The following is a 14,409-nucleotide window of genomic DNA, read 5'->3' as shown; positions in this document are numbered from 1 at the left end:
GTTCGTGATACAGCAAGCATTGCTGTGGTACGAAACACTCTGCTTACATCTCGAAGACATCAAATTTCGCTTGTCAAGCAGCAAGGAACGAAATCTATAACCCACTCGAACATATGTCTCTTTGGTCCGACGCCGCTCGACGCTTGCTTCGTGCAGGTGCGAGCACAATCGCAGTGGTGGGAAAGAATACCATTGTGAGAACGGCACAGTTGCAATTCGTGCGGCACGCGACGAAGAAGGCAGCGTCGTCGCGCACGAACGATTATAATTCCGTCGGAAAGCGCTTGGGTCTGAAGGTCGCCGAGGGTGAGCTCCGATAGCAATGAGAGAGGATATGATAATTCTTAAGCGCTAACTTGTGAAGGCGCTCCGGTGCGTGTTGGTGAGATCATTTTCCGACAGCGCGGAACGAAGTGGTACCCGGGCGAGAACGTGAGTAACTACATCTCCCCAGTGTGGAAAAAAGCTATGCTAACGAGTACAAGGCTGATATTGGCAAGGACTACACTATATTTGCCCGCGAACCCGGTTTTGCACGGTACTACCGTGACCCGTTCCACCCGAACCGTAAACTCATCGGCGTCGCGCTCGCGCAGGACCTGCGTCTTCCCACACCGCACTGGCAACCGCGGCGCCGGCGGCTGGGACTTGTACCTCTGACCGACCCGGCAGAGATCGAGGCCGAGCGGACGCGGTTGTCGCGGAAGGAGTACTATGGTTGGATTAAGAAGACAGAGCTGTATGAAGAGCGACAGGCGAAGCGGAAGGCGAGGGAGGCCGCGCCGATCAAGGTGAGCGCGGAGGTGAAGCCAGCGCAAGCGGCGTGAAGAGTTCAATAATTGTACATAATACACATCTGCAGGCCCATGTCATTATATATTACATCTATTAAATTACATAGCTACAGCTGATCGTCCGGGGTGGCCTGCTCGATCATCTCGAAGCGCTTGCGTGCGATCTTGATGTTTGCGAGGATGATGTTATTTTCCGCCTCGCCACCGCCCGAGGCCTCGGCGCCATAGAGCGTACTTGCGTCATCGTCCGAGGACAGCCCGCCGTCAACGACAGACTTGCGGGACATGACGACCATGATCATTGTGGTGGAGGTCATGGAGTCCAGGTATGCAGTGCAGTCAGTGCCACGGAGCGAGAGCGACTGGAATTGTGCGCGCATTTTCTGGCAGGATTGCTTGTACTGTTTGATGATGGAGCTGATCTTCTCGAAGCGGGTGGAATCGGAGTGGAAGTGCGAGGAACGGGGCCGGCACACGTGGGAGATGACGAGGAAGGTAGTTTTCTCAAAGAGAATGACTTCGTCGGCCTCGGAGATATCAGCGAAGTTGGAGAGGTACTTCTGGAACATGGCGATGTTTGGGATGAGTGTGCACACTATCGTGGACCATGCTTTGTAGAGTGACTCGTCCCAAATGGTGGTGGGGAAGCCCATGAGCTCGAAGGAGAACATTCTGGAGGTGTCCTGCAGGGATTTGAACAGCGCATCATAAACGTCCTCACGCTTGTCGGCCACGACTAGATCCATCTTGTGCACGAGCGCAAAGATCTTGGCCTTGGGCGAGTACTGGTATAAGTTGCGCAGGCACTTGACAAAGGTCTCGATGTCCTTGACGAGCTCCTTGGACTCGACGTCAAACACGAAAATGAGGGCCTCAACCATGCCGAAGATGCTGTCACTCTGGTTGAGGAAGTAGTTCTCCATATACGCGTCCTGACCGCCGCAGTCCCAGAGTGAGAGCGTGAGGTTGCCTAGTAGACGCAGGTGCGAGTGCTCAACGTCTATCGTCGCGCCGAGCCGCCGCGTGTCAAAAGCGGAGAGATTACTACAAAATGTGAGCAATCTGGCCTTCTATGTTGTGCGGGATGACATACCTGAAGATAATGCTGCGCATCGAGGACTTGCCGGTCCCGCTGCGGCCCTGGAACTGTTAATCGCGAGTATACCACAGATCGCGGAAGCACGCACCATCAACAGGATCTTTCGTCGGGTCGTATTCATGACGGCGGCGCCGGCGACGGCAGCGGGTTCTCGAAGCGTTCGCGTGCGCGGGCGATAACACGCGCCTCGAATGAGTTGCCCGAGGCGGCAACTGCGATACCAAACCCCTGTCGCTGACACGCAACTGCGCAAACACTGCGCAGTTGGGCCGCTGTGCGTCTGCGCTCACCGCTTTGTAACTCCTCCACTAGTTCCCACCTCCAAATACCCCTCCCCGCCAAATACCCCCTTCCTCAATGGCCTTCTCCCAGGTCCGTCTCGCGGACCCGGCCGTGAGTGCAGGTGCGCCTGTTGCTGCGCCGCCGTCGCCGACCGCCCCCCCCGCGAGTCACTTCCCCATGCGTCTGCGTAACCTCTTCCGTTTCTCTCTCTCCCCCGCCCCCTCCACACCCGCGTCCGCCGCTGCTACGCCCCAGTCAGACCCGCTCGCGCGGGGCCAGTCCTCGCCACCATTTTTCTCCTCCTTCGGCTTTTCGTCATCAGCACCTTCGCCAGCGCCCGCAAACGAGAACAATGCCTCCGTGCAACTGGCCACGGCGAATCCCTCAGCGCTGCCCACTTCAATATCCTCCGATCCCGCGACCCCCACCACGACTTCACTCTCCTTCCCCAAAGCCCGTTTCGCGCGTCTACGATCGCCGTCGAACCCCGTCCCGCGTACTGTTGCGACGCCAGTCTCCAGCAGCCTCTCGCAGCCCCCGATCACCGCGGATGCCCACACCGCCTCGAACTGCGATCCCGCGCCGACACCGCCGCCTGCAACCGCCTCGCGCCAACAAAAGTCCTATCTTCCCGGCCAGGTTGTCAAGCGGCTGCGCCGGGTCGCGTCTGCCCCCAATGGACTCAAGGACGTCCTGTCGGCCGACGCCCAGCAGTCACAACAGCCCACTTTGGCTGCGCTAATACAGCAGGAAGAAGAGAACGAGAAGGACTCGTCGCTGCCTGCGATTCATGTTAACGACCAGAACGGCCTCTCGCACCCAATTCCCGTCCCCGCTACCGCACCGAATCCGATGCTCCTCGGCATCCCCTCCCCCGTCGGTAACAATGTCCTCGCCGCTGCCGGCCCCGTCACAAACCCCAACACGCCCACTCGGAGTCTCAGTCCACCTGGCCGTTCGGACTACTTCAGTAACTCCATTGATAGCCCAAAGTTCGCGCCGCCTGTCCTCCCTGCCAGCTTCCGTCGTACTTACTCCTCGAGCTCGATCAAGGTGGGCAGCGTCGAGGTCTCGCCCGCGAGTTTCGACAAGATCAAGCTCCTCGGAAAGGGCGATGTCGGCAAGGTCTATCTCGTGCGGGAAAAGAAGACGAGCAGGTTGTACGCCATGAAGGTCCTTTCCAAGCGCGAGATGATTAAGCGCAACAAGATCAAGCGTGCGCTGGCCGAGCAGGAGATTCTTGCGACCGCGAACCATCCTTTCATTGTCACGCTCTACCACTCGTTCCAGTCTGAGGACTATCTCTACCTCTGCATGGAGTACTGCATGGGCGGCGAGTTCTTCCGTGCACTGCAGACACGAGCTGGAAAGTGCATCCCTGAGGATGACGCGCGGTTTTACGCTGCAGAAGTCACCGCCGCGCTCGAGTACCTCCACCTCATGGGCTTTATCTACCGTGACCTCAAGCCGGAGAACATTCTTCTGCATCAGTCTGGCCACATCATGCTGTCCGACTTCGATCTCTCGAAGCAGTCCGATTCCGGCGGTCAGCCCACTATTGTGGGCACCCCTACCGGCCGCGGCGGCTCCCAGCATTCCATGCCAGCCATCGACACCAAATCATGCTTATCTGACTTCCGCACAAACTCCTTTGTCGGCACGGAGGAGTATATCGCGCCCGAGGTCATCAAGGGCAACGGTCACACTTCTGCCGTGGACTGGTGGACACTTGGCATCCTCGTCTATGAGATGCTCTATGGAACTACCCCGTTCAAAGGCAAGAACCGCAACGCGACCTTTGCTAACATCCTCAAGCACGAGGTTCAGTTCCCTGCATACCCGCCGTCCGCCTCCGCATCGCCAAACCCGTCACAACCGATTTCGAATCTCTGCAAGTCGCTGATCCGGAAACTTTTATGCAAGGACGAAAATCGCAGACTTGGCTCCCGCGCCGGCGCATCCGACGTCAAGGGACACCCATTCTTTAAGACCACTCAATGGGCGCTGCTGCGCAACATGACGCCTCCCATGATCCCTACCCCTGGCGACGGCGCGGATGCGGTCAACTTCCGCAAGCTGAAGGACTCGCAGAGTGTCGATATCGGCAAAACATCGTCCGTGCTTGCGCAGCAAAAGAGCGCGGCGCGGTCGAACGGCTACAACAGCCACTCCAAGTCCCGCGACGCATCAAAGTCGCCGGCCCCATTAGCAGATGGTGACTCAAACTCACACAGCTCGACGCCGACCGGTGGCGGCGGCAGCGGTAGTCGCGGCGGAAGCGGTAGCCGCAAGACGTCCTCGACGGGGGCAAACATATCTACCTCTGAGGATTATGATCCATTCCAGGAGTTCAATTCCATCACTCTGCATCACGACGACGAGTACGGCTACCTCGGCAGCATGTATAGCCCGCTGCAGGCCCAGGGCTCCAGTTAACAACCTAACTATATGCACATACACGGACTCGTTTCTCGCTTTCGTTTTGGGGTTTATTTTAAGGATCCGGTCGGGCCGGGTAGGACAGGCGGCATCATTATTATCTTCGCGGCCATGGCTGTTTTAAAGTCACTTCCTTCATTGTGTTCTCTCTTTTTGGTTAGGTTTGTATCGTATTTTGTTCCCTGTGTTTCTGCTTCGGTCCTGTTGGTTACTGTAGTCGTGTTTTCTGCTTTGCATTTCTCTGCCACTGCTAGCTTGTTCTAGTCGTCGCTGGTTATAAAAATATAATATGGATGAGGCATGCAATTGCTGAGGACGCGCAATGCAACGCGATGTGTGTCAGTGGAATGTTTATGCCATGTTAGCCGCCGAATGGAATTTCCGGCATCAGCACGAAGTGGATCGCGCAGCATGATCACATCATTCCAGACACTCGCGCCCTATTTTTTGATTTATCCCTTTGACTATCTCATGGTGGTTACTGTTTACACCAGAAGCTGAGCTTACTAGGCAAGTGTGCAGATGTGGTTGCGGAGGAAGACGCGACCCCACAGCCGGCGTCGCAGTTGCAGGTTTACGTAAGTGGAGTAGATCGCCCAACGTACGCAAAATTTAGGGTTTAAAGGTTTCCCCTGAGCTGTTTGTTATCTGATCGGCGCAGTCGGGCCAATGACGACGTGATAAGGCGCTGGCTGAGACGTTTACAAGAATCTCCATGACTGAGAACTGCTGTTAAATGTTCTGTCGTTGTGCTTGCGTAGACATTAGAATTCAGATTTTGACTGACCCTCTGTCGGAGTTAGTGGAGCAGTTCCAGCTACTAGGTATCAGAAGTCACGAAGCTCTACTATCATGTTACTGTCAAACTTACTGATGTGTTCGGCAAGTAATATAGTGTGGTGCTAGTTCGAGACTCGTGATTGAGACTCGTTCTGCTACACGCCTGCCTGTTCGTCACTCCTCCGGCAGTGACCGGCTTGCCGTAAGCCGTATCAGCGATTAGTGATCGGAATCAAGACATTTCATCAGCTCTTCAGCCTGCCAGGACGATGATGACGTGGCGGCTATGAGATTTATGTATTCGCTGATATTTTCGAGACGTATATTGCAGCACATTTGATGTTCTGATTCCTTGCTATGCGAAATTCGTATAGGTTGTCAGGCCGATCCTCGCTGAAATAGTCAATATATATTCGCATAAAACTAGGCTCCCGCTTCCCATTAAGTCCAGGAACAGTCGTATCTAGTTGCTGGGAAAACCAATGATCGTAGGACCATCGGGTGAGAAGAACACTATTATGGTTGGTCGTTTCATGAATCCAGTTTTCTGCACAGGGTTTGCAAGTTTGTATATTCCCCGCACACTGTCACGTGGTTTGCGGGGTAGTTCGTCGCTATATGGTCCCAATTATCGAGCTTTGCTGACCACATATTCTCATGATAAGTTTCTACATTACAAAACAGTAAGCTGGATATATGCAGGTATAGAGAGCTAAAAAGTAATTCTCTTACCCTGAAATTTTGGCAGCTCTTGGGATAATTTAGTGCCTGTTCAAAAACTATTGCCAAATCGCACATTCAACAAGACTCGAAGAAGCAGCCGGCCTGGCGGCGGCTTTAGCGACTTCTCTCCCCACTCTGCCCACTCCCTTCAGCTCTCCTCCAGTAGGCACTACGAAGAGCGAACATGGTGCTATCGGCGGCCATTCTGGAGAGCACTAATCCCATTGTCTTCAGACTTCCCGATGCCGACGCCCCATCTTTCGACGAGGACGCGGAGTTTGACTCTGACGAGGATGACTCTGAGCCCCCGCTCATAAGGGCCATGTTCGGGGACCTGGACGCTGATAAGATCGCGTACTACAACCGGCTGTTTGTGCAGCTGAATCAGCGGATAGATGCTTCATATGTGCCAGACGACGTGGCGCGTGGGTCGTCGTTGCTGCGTGCTATCGAGGCTCACAAGCAGGGCAAACTTAACACGGATCTCAGCAAGCGCAAGTGGGCAAACGTGAGGCGATTCTTTCCTCCAGAGAGGAGGCATGGCTCGCCGCTGATGGAGTTACCTATAGAAGTCCTAAATACCATTATGCAATACGCTACAGGACATTGTTGCTATGGCCTGGCATTCGACGCAGATGACCGCTGGCGGGAGACCTGCAGAGCGCTTGGTGGAGTGTGCGTCACGTTTTATGAGCTGGTAAGTGTTCTATGTGCTTGCTTTGAAACAAGTTGGTTGGCTAACGTTCGTTTAGGTACAATCTGTGCGCTTCCTAACAATTACTCTCAAGACTGCATACGAGTGCATGCAATTCCTGCATCTGCTGCGGAGTTCGCACAACCTCCGTCTCCACATCCGCAGAATCATCGTCCAGGTCACTGCGCTCTCCCGTGCGGTCCTAAACGATTATCACGCGTCGCTCAGCGAAATCTGCCGCCTCTGTCCTAACGCGCGCTCGCTTGATATTCGGTACGAGCAGGCTGGCATTCACTTTGTCGAGCCGGTCCGACGAGATAATACGGAGAAACTGGCATTCTCATTCGTGCGGTGGCTAGCCGTGTCTAGCTTGGATAACGCGACAAGCGTTCCCGTTGTCTCGTTTCTCTCAGGCTTCAGTAATCTCACTTGCTTGACACTTTCGCGGGTCAATCTGGAGCTCATGCAGCCGCCGTCCAAGAAGTGGAAACAGATGCCGACTGTGGGATCGCTGATGCTTGAATATATGAGCCTGAGCAACAGAAGCGTGCGTATGCTGGCAGCCATGTTTCCCAAGCTTGAGTCAGTCGCGATTGCAGGTGTGCCATGTGAGCACGCTCTCTTCTGTGATGTGGGATGTGCTATAACTAATATGTGAATTTAGATGGCGGTATAGAATTCGTCTCGCTGCTGTTGTCTAAACCTGACAACGTGATGAGCTTTCTCTCGATGGCGGACTGCATGCGACCGGGACAGCCATTGCGCATCCCGAAGAAGTTCTGGACCGACCTCAAGCAAATCTGGATGCGGCGTACATCAACACTCAGTGCAGACTCTCTGCCCTCAGCGGAAAAATTTGGAATCACCTCGCTACCGAAGCTATACGGCCTTCGCTTGGATTTGTCGCTGTGCAGATTGAAAAATCATGAATTCGACGAATTCCTGGCCGCGCTTGATCGCCTGCGCGCAATGATTACGCCTCCACTGGATGGCGGGGTGCATAGTTTCAGCCGCCTTGGGCCGTCGATCGATATTGAGTGCTCGATTGCGGAGCGGTGGTTACGATCAGCAGGACTATCGCGAACAGTGCAGCATCACAAGCTCATGTGGACGGAGGGAGCAGAGCGAGTCGTGAAAACTATTGACTCGGTAGAAAAAAATTCTGATGGTGCGAAGTATCTCAAGCAGCTTCGGAAGGCGGCGCTGAGGTGGCGGCCGTTGTCGTAGTTTGATAGGTCGCTGACTTTGTTTGGAATTGGATGGGTTGTCTATATTAGTTCGGCGTTAATGTATTCAGTTGTTAATGAATTACATTTATCGAGGCACAAGTCGATTCAAACTTATAGCGGCGCTGCTTCTGTATCTGGCTCCGACGAGCCGGCGGCCGGACGACACCGACGTTGTTCGATGTACGTACGCAAGTTCGTTGAGAAATTAAGCGTGCATAGTAGAGGTTCTTTGGCGTTGTTCTTGCGACTTTGTCGGAAGTCTTGCAGCGACAAGCAGAAAGGCCATGGGACCGTTGCTAGCGCAATATCAGTAACCAAAGTTCCCAGGTATTATTCACACCAAAACAACTCTTCCAGTATCATAGTGATCATTATATCATAAATATCATACATAACATCAAACTATATCTGTGTACTGCCGCTTGAACCGGCGGGTTGCTCGTCGCTGTCCAAGTCAAGCAGTTTGCTCGACTCGGAAGACGTCTCGGCCGCAGGCTCTTGGTGCTGCGGTTCTTGCTCGCCTTGCACTGCCTTCTGGCCGTTTGATTGATTCTGGCTAAAAAACTCCTCGTCCGAGTCCTCTTCCGGATGGTCGCTGTAAGAGCCGTGCGTGGGATACCGCGCAAGGCCGACGCCGACCTCTGATTCCGCATCGCCGTGGGTAAAGTGTGATCGCAAATGGCCATATGAATCTCCCTGAACCATCACACCGCGCAACTGTCGCGCGCGCTCTGTAGTCTGATGGAAAATAATCCATCCGGTGGCGACAGCGATGGTTGCGCTGATGATGATGGACAAGACGTTGACAAACTTGGTGCCCGCGCGCAGTTTCTCGTCGCTCAGGTTCCGCAGCCGCGAGCCGATAAAAATCGGCATCAACAGCTTCGGTGTTGATAGCAACGTAGCAATGGCAAAATTCTGCGGTGTAATTGTGTGGATCGTTGATAACGCGGCGTTGCTGAACGAGAAGGGAAGGGGAGACATTCGAATCATCCACAGCAGCTTCAAGCCGTCGTATTCTAGGGTCATCGCCAATGCTTGGAATGTGCTGTTGGTCTCTGCCAATCTATAGGCGAAATTTGCAAAGTAGGCGCGACTTGCAATGAAGCAGGCGTAGGAGGCGACCACGGTTGCAATCATGGAGATAATCCAGCCTTTCCATAGTCCGTACACCATGCCGGCGATCTATTCATTGTTAATTGATTGTTTGCACAATCATCAGAGTGCGGCGATAACATACAGTGACCGCCGAGGTATAGCCTATGATAGGCGGAAAACTTGTGGCTGAGATCAGTAGTGCCAGTAGTAACGAGCCGCCTCGCATTTCGCTGCGACGGTGTTAGCATACACCAAATATACGCCAGATGGCTCACCAGCCGAGCAATCTGATAACGAACCTCCATTTTTCACAGAATGGTGAAATCCAAGCAAAAATCTGCTTGTGAAAGATTAAGAAGAGTAGCGTTCCGATTGCGAGCAGCACCAACAACGCACCGCCGAGGAACTTCTGTTTCTGGGTGACAGTGTCGAGATATTCTCTGACCCGATGCCGCAGCCGAGTAGGGTGTCTGAAGTCGTCGACGTGAACTATGATGGGCGCGGGAGGCACGAGGAAATCGGCCTCTTCGATTGCGATTGCAGCCATTATGGATGCAGATCTCAGTGGACGAAGAATGTGGAGGTGGCCGTGTAGTCGAGAGATACGGAAGGAGAGCGGCGAGCTGACGGGCGGTGACGTTCTTGGCTGCGCTTTGGACCCGCGCTCCACCGGGTTTGATCGTCTTCCCTTAAATAGCACAGCGAAGTCCCAAGCCAATAGGGTTTTAGGGCAAGGATGTCTCATGCTGGTCTCGCACCCAGAATTGGGAGTCGTCATCTGATTTAAGCTGATACATTCTGTTGGTGCTCTTGATGAAATCGATGCTGTACTTCTAGCTTTGAGACTCTACTCCCAACGTCAAATTTATCGCGGTTCGCGAAAGCTTTCAACCGTCTATATTCACTAATATTCGCACCACAAATGCCGTCACGAGAAGAGACCGACGCTACTAACGAGCCTGTCGAGAATGCCGAGATGGCCGACGTTGACGGCGAGGAAGAGGAAGAGGAAGGCGACTGGGAGGCCGAGATCGATCCTGACAAGATTCAAGTGGTACGTGGTGCGGATTATGTAACTGATGAAGACTCTAACCGCGGACTGAAGCTTCCCGGTGCTTCAGAAGATGGAACGGCTGCATCATTCCGTATTTTGCATGAGGACCATACTCTTGGAAATGCGCTGCGGTACATGATCATGAAGAAGTGAGCTTCCAATCATTGTGCTCTTCCACGGCAAGACTAACCAGGGTGCAGCCCCAGCGTCGAGTTCTGCGGTTACTCCATCCCGCATCCATCAGAAGCCGCGCTGAATATTCGTATACAGACATACGGTCAGTGTTATTGATTTATTTCTTGCCTGAGGACGACGAGGCTCTAACAATCCGACAGGTGAAATAACTGCCATAGAAGCACTCGAGAAGGGACTAGACGACCTGGTCGGCCTGTGTGATACCGTCGAGAGTTCCTACAGAACTGCGCTTGAGGAACGCGATTTTGCGACAGAAGAACCATGAACAGAGAAGGATTTACTCTATACAAAGCATTGATGGTTTTGCTGGTCATGTTTGCCTTTCCTCTAAAATAAATGGCGTTTATGTTGTGTGTATGATAAGTTAGGGAGCAATAAATTAAGGCCCATGAACATACCAATTGTCGCGATGGCAATAAAGATCTAGAACTCATCGCAAGCCGGAGGAGATCAGCGACCCCACGACAAGTACCTAACAAGGTCATATTCAAGCTGATAAGAATGCCGCTCTCTTGTAGAAATTCAACCTCACTGAACTACTTCTCTCCAAAATGGTTGCAGAACTTTCGCGATGGAGCCGCGTGAGTTCGAAATACTCGAGCTCCTTGAAGTGCGCGGCTGAGAGTTCTTCCTGAACTGCGAAGGTCCTGGAGTCGACGAATCCTCCGGTAGACAAGTGATCCTCCTACACCCGCGAACCCACTCTAATCTCCCACACGCACTAGGAGCCTGCAGAGTGCAATCACACCGGGGAAATGCTTCCCAATGGACTCGTGACGGCGTTTATTCTACCGCTCCAGATCATTGGGCTCCTGTTCTTCGTCAAAGGCTTCTTTCCCTACAAGCCCGTCTTCCATGGCTACGCACCGCTCGAGCCGGACACCGCGCCGCCGGTATTTGATAAGATTGTGTTCATGCTCGTCGATGCATTGCGGAGGTACATTGAGTAGAATGACGGGAGTGGAATGGTACGATTGCTTATGCTAATTGCAGCGACTTCGTGTTTGCGAACACCTCATCGATGACGTTCACTAAGAGGTACACCGTGTTCTCCCACACCCTCATTTACTATATCAATTGCTGATATATTTTCGCGACAGCTTAATTACCTCTGGAGACGCGCTACCATTTACCGCCCACGCAGCTCCACCAACAGTAACCCTTCCGCGCATCAAGGGCTTATCCACGGGCTCGGTGCCCAACTTCCTCGACGCCGTGCTCAACATTGCAGAATCCGACGACTCCTCGTCGCTTGCAAATCAAGACAGCTGGCTTGCACAAATACGGAGACGCGAACGGCACGAAGATGACCAGTACACTTCTGGCAAACTAGTGCATTTTGGTGACGACACATGGCTGAAGCTGTTTCCGGAGATGTTTGATAGATATGACGGCACGTCAAGTTTTTTTGTCTCGGTAAGGTGGAGTCTGGTCTTGTTTTGATTTTTCAGTCGTTTACTTGGTTTAGGATTTCACAGAGGTCGATAATAACGTCACTAGACATATCGATTCCGAACTTACTAGAAATGACTGGGACTTGATGGTGCTACATTATCTTGGGGTCGACCATATTGGCCACAAAGGCGGTCCTGACAGGTAAACATGTGCCCCTCTAAGTCCAAGAATATTAGCTAACGCTATGAAGTCCATTCATGCCCGGAAAGCTACACGAGATGGACGACATATTCAGCAAGCTCTTCACGAACGCAAGAGAGCGATACGAGAGTCGCCAAGAATTAGTTTTGCTGATACTATGCGGGGACCATGGTATGAATGAAATGGGAAATCACGGCGGTTCATCACCAGGTGAAACAGCTGCCGCTCTGTTATTCGCTTCGCCAGTATTTTCCGAATTGAAGATTTCGACGGAGCTGCCAGCAAGACAGTCCAGTAATTTCGATTACTACAAAGTTGTTGAGCAGGTGGACATCGTACCCACAATTTCGGCTTTGCTAGGAGATCCATTTCCGTTGAATAATATCGGTGTGATTATCGAGGATTTCCTGCAACTCTGGAAAGGTACTATTCTATGATTACTTGAGTTTTGAATTATATTGACAGTATTGAAAATAGAATCAGATCAGATTCAGATTTTAACACACAATGCTATACAAATGCATCGGATTTTGCGAGAAGCCTTTCCTTCGGTAGATCGCCAAGTTGAAAATATTGGCAAAGCTTTGACGGAAACTGACGTGGAAAGACTTGGAAGACTTTGGCAAATGATTCAGACTGGCAACACATCTGTGCCTGCAGACAAAGCTACATTTTATGAATTTCTGAATCTCGGTCAAACGCTACTTTCTCGTACATCAAGCAATTATGATATGTTGAGTTTGATTCTCGGACTATTACTCGTGACGTGGGCCACCATCATAGCTTGCGGACGTGCCCTGGCGTTGTCTGAATCAAATTATTTAACAACGGCGGCATTTTTTGTTGGCATAACACTGTATGGATTCTCGATGTTTGGAAGCAGTCTCGTCGAAGAGGAACAGTACTTCTGGTATTGGCTCGCTACTGGATGGTTCGCCTTTCAGTTTTGTCAAAAGTAATATGTTCGTGTGTTTCGTATTGTCGACATGTTTTACTAACGCGTGTGAATAGTGTGTTACAGCAATCCAGCAGAGGATGGCTGGTGTGGGCAGGCCAGTTTGCACTACTAACGGTCGCGAGACACTATAATCACACGGGTCAGAAGTACGCCGGCTCGCTAGACATCTCACAATTTCTATCTCAAGAGACAACATCGGGCCTACTATGGGTTTTAATCATCGTTCAGCATTTAGTAGTTCTCAAGAATCTCCATTTCTACGTGTTCACAGACACGCCGCCGGTAATGGCGTTTGTATGCACTATAGCGCCGGTGTTTAGCCTATTCACATTCAAAGTTTCGATGGCGTTGGAAGCAGGAGAAGTCGTTCCCAAATTGATTGAGGTAATGACACCCACTTCTAAGGGCGCGGAGCAGCTTCAAGGACGTGCGCGGACGACTTTTTTGGCAATTACTGTATGCTTCCTCTTTCATACTCTGTCGACAGTGTGGAATCCAAAAAAGGGTACGTGGAATTTCATGATTGTACTGGGAATGAGTTAACTCTATGAATCTAGATGCGTTCAGATATCTTCGCGGAGTACTGTATATCGCGGAACTCCTGTTTATTGCGCAATCAACAACGACGAATATCCCAGCATTTCTGATCTTCGAATTTGTGCACTCATTACTCCGCCGCTTCGCGGTCTACAGGCAGACTAAATCACTGGACTTGGTATTCACGGCTATAATATGGCAACAAGTTGCATTTTTTGCTCTCGGAAAGTCGAACTCACTGTCTTCTCTGGACTTATCAAACGCGTACAACGGAATCTCTGGATATTACATGATTCCAGTTGGCATTCTTCTGTTCATAGGCAACTGGTATGGTCCCATATTTTTTACACTGTCAGCGCTCGTCCAAATCGCGATCTGGAAATCTAACCACACGACCTCCACGGATTCATCGCTCGAATCATTGATTAGTTCCGAATACCTTGCGCTCGTGCATGCGTTCCATTCGGTCGCACTACTAGCTGTCATGGGTGCATGCATGGTTCTGCGGTCACATCTCTTCGTGTGGACAGTGTTCTCGCCGAAATTACTATATTCTGTGGCATGGTCGGTGTTGCAGCAGGGATTGGTGGATACGCTTGTGGGACTTGGATTAGTGGTCGTTTCAGAAACGCTGTAGAGCCTGGAAAGGGCAAGCGACTACGAAATACAATCGGGATGAAGACTTGAGTGACGATCATATCTGCACTGAGTTTGCATTTATTTAATTGACAACTAACATGTATCATATACTACGTTGGCGCATCTCCCCTGCATGTTATGAAGTTCGTAGTACTCCGCTTAGATTATCACACCATTTTTTTTAATAAATAAGTTATCTTCCATAATTGTGCTCCAGCAGCTTGCATCCGTGCTACTCTATCGTCAAAGCGACTTCCTAATCTGACATAGCATATGGGAAACGCGCTCGTGA

At 51.7% G+C, this 14,409-nt stretch overlaps 7 protein-coding genes across 7 annotated transcripts; 5 read left to right on the top strand and 2 right to left on the bottom strand.

Annotated features, from left to right (window-relative positions):
- The first annotated feature begins 29 nt into the window (after positions 1–29).
- V1518DRAFT_408252 (mitochondrial 54S ribosomal protein bL27m) lies at positions 30–908 on the top strand. Its single transcript, XM_066902080.1, has 3 exons — positions 30–306; positions 365–432; positions 486–908. Exons 1-3 carry the CDS (start codon positions 114–116, stop codon positions 825–827), a joined length of 603 nt encoding a protein of 200 aa, XP_066761716.1. The 5' UTR covers positions 30–113; the 3' UTR covers positions 828–908.
- Positions 844–2,155, bottom strand: V1518DRAFT_408248 (Gtr1/RagA G protein conserved region-domain-containing protein). The gene is made up of 3 exons (XM_066902079.1): positions 1,982–2,155; positions 1,888–1,934; positions 844–1,838 (listed from the first exon to the last, which is right to left on the bottom strand). Exons 1-3 carry the CDS (start codon positions 2,012–2,014, stop codon positions 902–904), a joined length of 1,017 nt encoding a protein of 338 aa, XP_066761715.1. The 5' UTR covers positions 2,015–2,155; the 3' UTR covers positions 844–901.
- Positions 2,156–2,188: 33 nt separating this feature from the next.
- On the top strand, positions 2,189–5,071 carry V1518DRAFT_408247 (kinase-like domain-containing protein). Its single transcript, XM_066902078.1, has one exon. The coding sequence runs from the start codon at positions 2,251–2,253 to the stop codon at positions 4,609–4,611; it is 2,361 nt and encodes a 786-aa protein (XP_066761714.1). The 5' UTR covers positions 2,189–2,250; the 3' UTR covers positions 4,612–5,071.
- A 972-nt stretch (positions 5,072–6,043) lies between these two features.
- V1518DRAFT_408246 (uncharacterized protein) lies at positions 6,044–8,150 on the top strand. Its single transcript, XM_066902077.1, has 3 exons — positions 6,044–6,814; positions 6,870–7,419; positions 7,476–8,150. The coding sequence occupies exons 1-3, from the start codon at positions 6,302–6,304 to the stop codon at positions 8,036–8,038; spliced, it is 1,626 nt and encodes a 541-aa protein (XP_066761713.1). The 5' UTR covers positions 6,044–6,301; the 3' UTR covers positions 8,039–8,150.
- Positions 8,151–8,442: 292 nt separating this feature from the next.
- V1518DRAFT_436041 (uncharacterized protein) lies at positions 8,443–9,685 on the bottom strand (the record flags this gene model as incomplete). The annotated part of the gene is made up of 4 exons (XM_066906277.1): positions 8,443–8,679; positions 8,743–9,225; positions 9,281–9,368; positions 9,438–9,685. The coding sequence occupies 4 exons, from the start codon at positions 9,683–9,685 to the stop codon at positions 8,443–8,445; spliced, it is 1,056 nt and encodes a 351-aa protein (XP_066761712.1).
- A 152-nt stretch (positions 9,686–9,837) lies between these two features.
- On the top strand, positions 9,838–10,780 carry V1518DRAFT_408239 (DNA-directed RNA polymerase). Its single transcript, XM_066902076.1, has 4 exons — positions 9,838–10,192; positions 10,244–10,341; positions 10,393–10,469; positions 10,528–10,780. Exons 1-4 carry the CDS (start codon positions 10,061–10,063, stop codon positions 10,650–10,652), a joined length of 432 nt encoding a protein of 143 aa, XP_066761711.1. The 5' UTR covers positions 9,838–10,060; the 3' UTR covers positions 10,653–10,780.
- Positions 10,781–10,898: 118 nt separating this feature from the next.
- Positions 10,899–14,323, top strand: V1518DRAFT_408236 (alkaline-phosphatase-like protein). The gene is made up of 8 exons (XM_066902075.1): positions 10,899–11,324; positions 11,381–11,425; positions 11,488–11,803; positions 11,856–11,983; positions 12,033–12,406; positions 12,461–12,938; positions 12,995–13,446; positions 13,499–14,323. The coding sequence occupies exons 1-8, from the start codon at positions 11,143–11,145 to the stop codon at positions 14,113–14,115; spliced, it is 2,592 nt and encodes an 863-aa protein (XP_066761710.1). The 5' UTR covers positions 10,899–11,142; the 3' UTR covers positions 14,116–14,323.
- The last annotated feature ends 86 nt before the right edge of the window (positions 14,324–14,409 follow it).

This window comes from Limtongia smithiae, assembly GCF_038497785.1.
Source record: "Limtongia smithiae strain NRRL Y-17922 unplaced genomic scaffold V1518scaffold_1, whole genome shotgun sequence".
Classification (NCBI taxonomy): domain Eukaryota; kingdom Fungi; phylum Ascomycota; class Lipomycetes; order Lipomycetales; family Lipomycetaceae; genus Limtongia; species Limtongia smithiae.
The sequence above is the reverse complement of the archived record's forward strand: the minus strand, read 5'-3'. Positions and strand labels throughout refer to the sequence as shown.

Bases quoted from the DNA above. Each gene is read 5' to 3' on its own strand.
- V1518DRAFT_408252 (XM_066902080.1), top strand. From the start codon at position 114: ATGTCTCTTTGGTCCGACGCCGCTCGACGCTTGCTTCGTGCAGGTGCG. The intron at 307-364 runs GTGAGCTCCGAT...TAACTTGTGAAG, and splicing joins GGGTCTGAAGGTCGCCGAGG to GCGCTCCGGTGCGTGTTGGT. The intron at 433-485 runs GTGAGTAACTAC...AACGAGTACAAG, and splicing joins AGTGGTACCCGGGCGAGAAC to GCTGATATTGGCAAGGACTA.
- V1518DRAFT_408248 (XM_066902079.1), bottom strand. From the start codon at position 2,014: ATGAATACGACCCGACGAAAGATCCTGTTGATG. The intron at 1,935-1,981 runs GTGCGTGCTTCC...TAACAGTTCCAG, and splicing joins GACGAAAGATCCTGTTGATG to GGCCGCAGCGGGACCGGCAA. The intron at 1,839-1,887 runs GTATGTCATCCC...CACATTTTGTAG, and splicing joins ATGCGCAGCATTATCTTCAG to TAATCTCTCCGCTTTTGACA.
- V1518DRAFT_408247 (XM_066902078.1), top strand. From the start codon at position 2,251: ATGGCCTTCTCCCAGGTCCGTCTCGCGGACCCGGCCGTGAGTGCAGGT.
- V1518DRAFT_408246 (XM_066902077.1), top strand. From the start codon at position 6,302: ATGGTGCTATCGGCGGCCATTCTGGAGAGCACTAATCCCATTGTCTTC. The intron at 6,815-6,869 runs GTAAGTGTTCTA...ACGTTCGTTTAG, and splicing joins GCGTCACGTTTTATGAGCTG to GTACAATCTGTGCGCTTCCT. The intron at 7,420-7,475 runs GTGAGCACGCTC...ATGTGAATTTAG, and splicing joins CGCGATTGCAGGTGTGCCAT to ATGGCGGTATAGAATTCGTC.
- V1518DRAFT_408239 (XM_066902076.1), top strand. From the start codon at position 10,061: ATGCCGTCACGAGAAGAGACCGACGCTACTAACGAGCCTGTCGAGAAT. The intron at 10,193-10,243 runs GTACGTGGTGCG...CGCGGACTGAAG, and splicing joins ATCCTGACAAGATTCAAGTG to CTTCCCGGTGCTTCAGAAGA. The intron at 10,470-10,527 runs GTCAGTGTTATT...ACAATCCGACAG, and splicing joins TATTCGTATACAGACATACG to GTGAAATAACTGCCATAGAA.
- V1518DRAFT_408236 (XM_066902075.1), top strand. From the start codon at position 11,143: ATGCTTCCCAATGGACTCGTGACGGCGTTTATTCTACCGCTCCAGATC. The intron at 11,426-11,487 runs GTACACCGTGTT...TTTTCGCGACAG, and splicing joins TCGATGACGTTCACTAAGAG to CTTAATTACCTCTGGAGACG. The intron at 11,804-11,855 runs GTAAGGTGGAGT...TACTTGGTTTAG, and splicing joins CGTCAAGTTTTTTTGTCTCG to GATTTCACAGAGGTCGATAA.